The sequence below is a fragment of the Lipotes vexillifer genome, unplaced genomic scaffold (assembly GCF_000442215.2).
Source record: "Lipotes vexillifer unplaced genomic scaffold, Lipotes_vexillifer_v1.1 scaffold25, whole genome shotgun sequence".
Classification (NCBI taxonomy): Eukaryota; Metazoa; Chordata; class Mammalia; order Artiodactyla; family Lipotidae; genus Lipotes; species Lipotes vexillifer.
In genome coordinates, this window is record NW_006792881.1 from 1,919,332 (window position 1) to 1,926,627 (window position 7,296).

Sequence of the window (7,296 nt, forward strand, 5' to 3'; positions counted from 1 at the left end):
AAAAAAAAAAAAAAATCCTAAATCCCTACTTGAAAGATCCCTGAAAGAAACTCACCTTGTCCCAAATCAGAAACGAGATCAACCTGAGATAAATTTTCACTATAGCAAATTCCTGCTTTATCTCTGGGTTACAGGACCATAAAAGAATTCACTTATCCTAGAGAATTTCTTTTAACCAGCTAACCATTTGCTTCCTATCTTTATCCTGTCCCAATATACCCGATGGACACAAAACTCTCATAAGCAAGAAGCAGTAATCTAAGTCAGGTATCAGAATCATGGGATCAGGATGGAAATGTGGGTGAGTGATTAGAAAAAGTCTTCAAATGACTTTAACAAAACTCTCCAGGAGCATGGAGCTTGGATTAAAGATCATTACTCTATGCATCAGGTGCTCTGTCATTTTTTAGTTTTTACTTTTTTCTTTGTAGGGCCCTCCTATCTCCTGCTAATCTTTGCCCAATTATTCCTATTTTACTTAAAGTCTTAATTTTTGTTTAAGTATACATTCCTCAATGTGTGTGCTGCCAAAATGACATGTAACCATTACTACAAATTCTAGTATGTGTGCTAGAAGTCACTCAATGTTTCACTTTAATAACTCACTTCACACACAAAAAATTAAGAAAACAAAAAAGGGAAGAAGACTATAAGAAAATCATCTTTTTAGTTGTCTGAACTTATATGACCTTTAGGAAACTCAAAGCCGTTGAAGGTTCTCCGAAGAAAAGCTCAATTTGTTAATTTGTTCTTCTTTCTGTGTTTAAAAATGCTGTTAAGACTTCTTGCTATTTACAGTTTTTAAAGAAAAGGACAGGGGCTTCCCTGGTGGCACAGTGGTTGAGAGTCCACCTGCCGATGCAAGGGACACGGGTTCGTGCCCCAGTCTGGGAAGATCCCACATGCCGCGGAGCGGCTGGGTCCCTGAACCATGGCCACTGAGCCTGCACGTCCGGAGCACAGGAGCCTGTGCTCCACAACGGGAGAGGCCACGACAGTGAGAGGCCCGCGTACTGCAAAAAAAAAAAAAAAAAAAAAAAAAAAAAAAAAAAGAAAAAGAGAAGGACAAACACGGAAGGTCGATCTCTTTCCTTTTGCTCCATCATATTTCCAGGAATTGAAAACTGCTGGACTTGGAGAAGATTCAAGACCACATATGACACAGGCCATTTTATTAGTAATTCATCCCCTAACTCTCTGCCATAGATAGAAAACCTCTCTCAAGATGGACAAGCCTATCAGATAATTTACTGTTTTTTTTCTTAAAGGGACATCCCTCCTAGAGCCCTCCCCTCCTGTTCCATCCTATTCCTGAAATAGTTGCTTTGTAGGCCTATTATGTAGTGATCATTCTAGGGCTTCCATGTGCCATCACCTTGAGATTTTCCTTACTGTTTTCCTATGTGGGATTCCTTGTTTGCTGGATGTCATGTTATCTTAATAGCTTGGCTTCTAGTTTTTAATGTCACCATTGAGAAATCTGACATGAGAAATCTGATGCTGTTCTGAGACCCAGTTTTTTGTATATACCTTTATATGGTAAGCTTTTGGAACCTTACCTCTATCCACAGGGTTCTGAAATTTCATAATGTGCTTTGCTGTGATTTTTTCCTCCATTCTTTATAGAGGTCGCAGGGAGTGCTTTCAATTTTCTAACCCATCTCCTTCAGTTCTGGAAGTTTTTCTTATTTCTTTGATCACAACTTCCTCCTATGTTGATTCAGTGTTCTCTTTCTAGAAATCCTATGATTCAGAAGTTGGTTGTCCCAGCCAGATCCTATATTTCTCTTAGTTATTCTCTCCTATTATCTTTTTGATATTTTACTGGGATTTCTTTAGCCTTGCTATCTTACCCTTCTATTTATTTATTTTTTATTCCAAATATCATATTTTTAATTTTTAAGAGATGAATTCATTGATAGTATCATATTCTTGTTTCAAGACTGCAATATCTTTCCTGTAACTCTGGATATTAATTACAGTTTGTTGTTTTTATATGGCACATTGTCCAAGTTACTTTTTTCTATTGAATATTTTGGTTTCTGTCTTTATGTAAAGGCTTTCCTCAAACATCTGGTCTTGTGGCTTCCATATTTAAGGGGGAGCATTAAAAAGCTAACTGGAGGCTATACATGAGGCCGCCGGGCTTTTAAATGTTGGGCAGTGCACACACAGTGATTTGTAAGGATTTTGCTTTTTGGTTCAGGAACCTCCAAATGCTGATATCTATGTTAGATCACTTCCCTTGGGCTGACCAGTTTCTCCAGAGAAGTCTTTCAGTCTCCTTCCAGGAATGAGCATAAGCTTGGTTACCAGCTTTCAGAGAGACAAGAAGATGAGATCGTTGGTTGGAAAAGGGACAGAAGTCTCATCACTTAGTACTGAAAACTTTCACTCAAGCTCATTATTTTTGGTTTAGCACTTAACCCTCACCTTCAGCTATGGCTGGTGTCCCCTGGGTCTTTCTATAAGCTTGTTGATCCCTCTCAGCCTCCAATAACTTAATCTCCTATTTTCTGCTGGAGTTAGGGGAAAAAGTAGTTTGCTTCAGAGGGTGGGATGAAAGGATCCAATTTCTCCTTCCTTTTTCAAACCATCTCCAGTTTTCATCCTCACACCTCACACTGTCCTCAGAACTTTTCTGGGGTGATGTAGTATGAATTAGCTTGCTTCTCATTGTTTTGCCCGGCTAGAAGGATAAACAAGCTTAGGTGTTTAGCATTCTGTCATCTGCTAGGACAGTTACAGTCCATCTGCTTCTCAGCTTCCAAAAGATATGCTGCTGACATTTCTTGTCTACCGTAGTCAGTCTTCTGTCCCATTCTCTCGTCCTTGTGGGTATAGGGCTTTTAATTTTCTTTACTATTATTTTAGTGAGGCCTGGGCTTGGGGTAGATATGAGATGTCAATGTTTAACTAGAAGTCAATGCTATACATTTTTAAGGTTTAGTTCAGATGCTATTCTTTCCTCATGATTATTCCGAAGTCCTCTCTCCTTCCACCAACTCCTGTTCTTGTTAATATCACTCTCAGGGCCCTCAACATACAGTTCCACTAGACGTTAAGACTTTGAGATCGAGGTCTGTATCTCATTCATCTCTGTACTCCCACCACCTCAAAAAGGGCCTGGCATATGGTATGTGTGCATTAATGTTGTAAAGCTGAACTACCTTATACAGTAGTTGCTTCGGAAATGACTTATGATCCTAACAAGATAACCTCCTAGAGGATAAGCCATATCCCTCTTCATTTTGATGAACCCCATAATGAAAAATACAGTGCCTGTTAATAGGCAGCCAATAAATGTTTGTTGAGCAGTGAGAGAAATTCAGAGGGAGTAAGCTCTTCTTAAGAACCCACCACATTTAGTAAAATCATACATTTTGTAAAACAGTTCATAGTCGCTTTCAAGAGTCTCATTCTGATTCAGTTGTTGACTCACTTCAACAATAGCAACAAAGAAGAAAACACTAGGAATCTAAAGATAACAATAAGTATATACTATATTAAGAAGTGGCAAACCTAAATCTTCTAAAATGATAGGACATATATTTGAAAAATAGAGGGAAGAAAAATTATAATCAAATTACCTTCTCTGTCTTTCTTTTTTAATCTTTTTCTCCTCCTATCTATGGTTGCAACTTCAGACTTCAAAGACATATAATACTTTCTGATTTCCTGTAGTTTTTCTTGGAGAAAAGAGATTCTCTCCGTACTGTTCATGTTATCTAATTCATCTAAAAAGGAAAAAAAGTTAATCTGGATTTAAAAATAATTCTATGAGAAAAAAAGATGGCAGTTCTATCTAAAGTCCAACTCATAAATCAACAAAAGCTTTAGTTTATTAAAACCTAACAGTACACTAAATAAGGCTCTATAAAAATGGAAGACCTTAATTAAATTCATGAATAAGATTTCTATATATATCCCCAAAATTCCACTAAACATGTATTACTTAATGATGTATTATGGAAATAATCAGAAAAGCACAAGGAAACATCAACGTACAGCAACTCTGATCTATAATTGTAGTTATTTATCCAAATAGTGTCTTTATATTGATGTTTTCCTCATTTATTAGTTATTTCCAATTGTCAATACAAGAAAGGGTGTTTAGGTTTCATCAGTTTATATAAATCATACATGTCTCATTCCATAACTGGAGAGCTTTCTCCAATCAATATTTATCAAGTTAGTATTATAAAAAGACACAGATTTGTATTTAAGATAATAAGTAGTGATTATTAATAAGACAACATTTAAGATACCTAAATAAATGTATTTGCTAATCATTATTCCTTATTTTGACATTTCAAAATATATACCACTTTGTAATATACATTGAAGTTTTCTATAAGTTTCTTACTGAGTTGAAAACTCCACTTATATGTCCGAGGAGATGAATTTGGATGTTTTTCTTTCTGTTTATCTTTTTCTCCATCTTTGATGTGAGGGGATATTCTTGCAGGAGATCGTGCAAGCTTCTGTGGCTTAGATACACTAAGATGCTTTACTGGGGTACATTTACTTGAATTGTCTAGGACAGGAAGATCTTCACTATCACTGCTTTGTCCTATAATAAGAAAAAGTTGACTCAGGTTATAAATGCTAAAAATCTCAAATATTAAAATGCAACGGACCCAGTAATTACACTTTTCGGTATCCTAAAGAAATAAATGCACAAATGTGCTAACTTTTATAACAATAAAAAGATGGAAATAACCTAAATACCCACCAAAGGGAAATGGCTAAGAATTATATATCAGTATTATTGAATACTGTGCTAAAGTTGTTAAAAAGAATAAGCTAGAGTTCCTAAGAATAAAAATTGTAAAATATCCAAAATACATTGTGAAATGATAAAGTTAAAACCCAAAAAGCACAGTATTGCCCCATTTATGTTTAAAACAAAACATAAAAACAACCAAAAGGGGACCAACCCAAACTATACACATGAACAGGCATAAAATACACATCCAACTTTTAACATATGTATAATATATAAAATGTGTCAGATATTTGTTTGCAAGTCTACGTCCCTCCTCACCAAATGTGTATTTAAAGATGCTTTTGGTTTTCACTTAATAACAAATTAGAATTTTCTCTCAACTTTTTCTTTTTTTCAAAGTCTACACCCTACTTCCATACTATTCACTCTCAACAGCCAACCTTCCCTTCTACTGAAAAGGGAAAGTTGAGGGTTACACACTCACTTTCCCAGCCCCTCCCCTACTGTACCTGTCCTTATCTCCCTTTTGGAGCCTCAAAAAGAGGAGACTTAATTCTGGGCAAACTAATCTCTTCAGCTATACTCTTGAAACCATTTATTCCCAGTTCCTCTGAAATATCCCAATGTCATTTTATCTTTCTTCTTTTTCCAGAGTCTATGAACATGCTTAAAGCTTTCCTACCCTTAGAGAGAAAGGGAGGGAAGGAGAGGAAAGCCTCCCCCTTTAGCTGGCACCTCTTTCCTTCTCTTTAGGGTCAAATTTCATGAAAGAGAAATTCTTTGTCATTCTTATTTCCATACTTTCTAATCATGTGTCCTTCCGATGCTCTTGTTAGGGCCCCAAACACTTACTATTCACCAAATTCAATGAATATATTTTAATCCTACTTGAATATTCTATTACATTTGAAACGTCTTTCTTATTCAAACCAACTAGTGTTTACCGATTTTCATTTATCTCTAATCTGCTTCTACTCTGCTCTTCCTGGCCCATTTAAAGGGATATGCCACATAATTCCACTTCTGGTCCTTTTTCTTCTCATTTTACAACTCTGCCATAGCAGCTTTATCATCTTGTAATCCTTCAACAACTATCTTCTAAAAACAGACTTTCTTCGAAGCTCCAGAGCCTTATTTTCCTAATACGCGGTATCTCTAAAAGCAACATTCCCTAAATTACTCTTCCAACGGCCTGCTGCTACTCCTATATGCTATATGTCAGTTAACCAGTTCCTCATATCTAACTAATAATAACTGAGTACTAGTGATTTTATGTCCCAATTCTCTTAATTCATTCCTTCTTTCACTGCCTTAGTTAAGCCAAAGATTCTTTCCAAAAAGAAAAACGATCATCTCCTTTTTTTTTTTCCTTTTTTCATCTTTTTAACTTTTTATTTTGAGACACTCTTCAAACTTACAAAAAAGAGAAGAACAATTACCACAGAATGTTTTCCTGCCATTTGAGGATAAGTTGCCCTGCCATATTTGAATACTTTAGTGTTCTCTTCTTACAAATAAGAACATTCTCCCTGTATTAGTTATCTACAAATTAGCCCAAAACTTAGCAGTTTAAAACCACAAATGTTTAGTATCTCACGTGGTTTCAGAGGGTTGGAATCTGGGAACAGCTTGGCTGTGTGGTCCAGCTCAGGGAATCCTGTGAGGCTGCAGTCAAGCTTCTAGCCAAGATTCTGGTCTCTGAAGACTTGACTGGAGCTGGAGGATATGCTCCAAGATGGCTCACTCACATGGCTGTTAGTGAGTGTTGGGAGGCCTCAGTTCCTTGCTGGCTGTTGGCAGGATATGCTCAGTTCCTCACCACGTGGGCCTCTCCATACACTGCTTGAGTGACCTCACACCATGGCAGCTAACTTCCCCCAGAGCAAGTGATCCAAGGGAGAGCAGGAAGGAATCTGCAGTGCCTTTTATGACCTATTCTCTGAAGACATACTCCATCACATCCACTTTATTAGTTAGAAGTGAGTCACTAAATTCAGCCCGTACTCAAGAGGAAGGGATTAGGCTTTGCCTCTTGAAGGGAAATGTATCAACACATTTGTGGATATGTTTTAAAAACCACCACACTCCTAAAGAACCATAATACAACCATCAAAATCAGGAAATTAACACAGATATATTACTATCATCTAATCCTCAGATCCCACACAAGTATCTCTACTTGACCTGATAATGTTCTTTACAGCAATAGGATCCAGGTGAGAATTATATACTGCATTTAGTTATCACACCTCATAAATCTCCTTTAATCTGGAACGGTTCCTCTTTCTTTGACTTTCATAACCTTGACAATTTTTAAAATCATAGGCCAGTTATTTTATAGAACATCCTTCAGTTTGAATTTGTTGATGGGTCCTCATGATTACAGTCAGGTTATACATCTTTGACAGGAATATTACAGATGTGCAGCTATGTTCTTCTTATTGCATCCTGTCAGGTGGTACATTTCACTTTGTCCCCATTACTGGTGGTGTTCACTTCATTTGACTAAGGTGATGTCTGCCCAGCTCATCCACTGTAAAGTTCTCATTTTCCCTTTGTAATTCCTG

General features: G+C 36.7%; 1 protein-coding gene across 1 annotated transcript in view; it reads right to left on the reverse strand.

Moving 5' to 3' along the window:
• The window catches only part of ARID4A (AT-rich interaction domain 4A), a 59,001-nt gene that overhangs the window by 2,325 nt on the left and 49,380 nt on the right, over positions 1-7,296 (reverse strand). Inside the window, exons 22-23 of the mRNA XM_007466047.1 lie at positions 4,367-4,573; positions 3,591-3,737 (exon numbers count right to left, since the gene is read on the reverse strand). Coding sequence (XP_007466109.1) covers positions 3,591-3,737; positions 4,367-4,573 — 354 coding nt within the window. The remainder of the gene's footprint in view (positions 1-3,590; positions 3,738-4,366; positions 4,574-7,296) is intronic.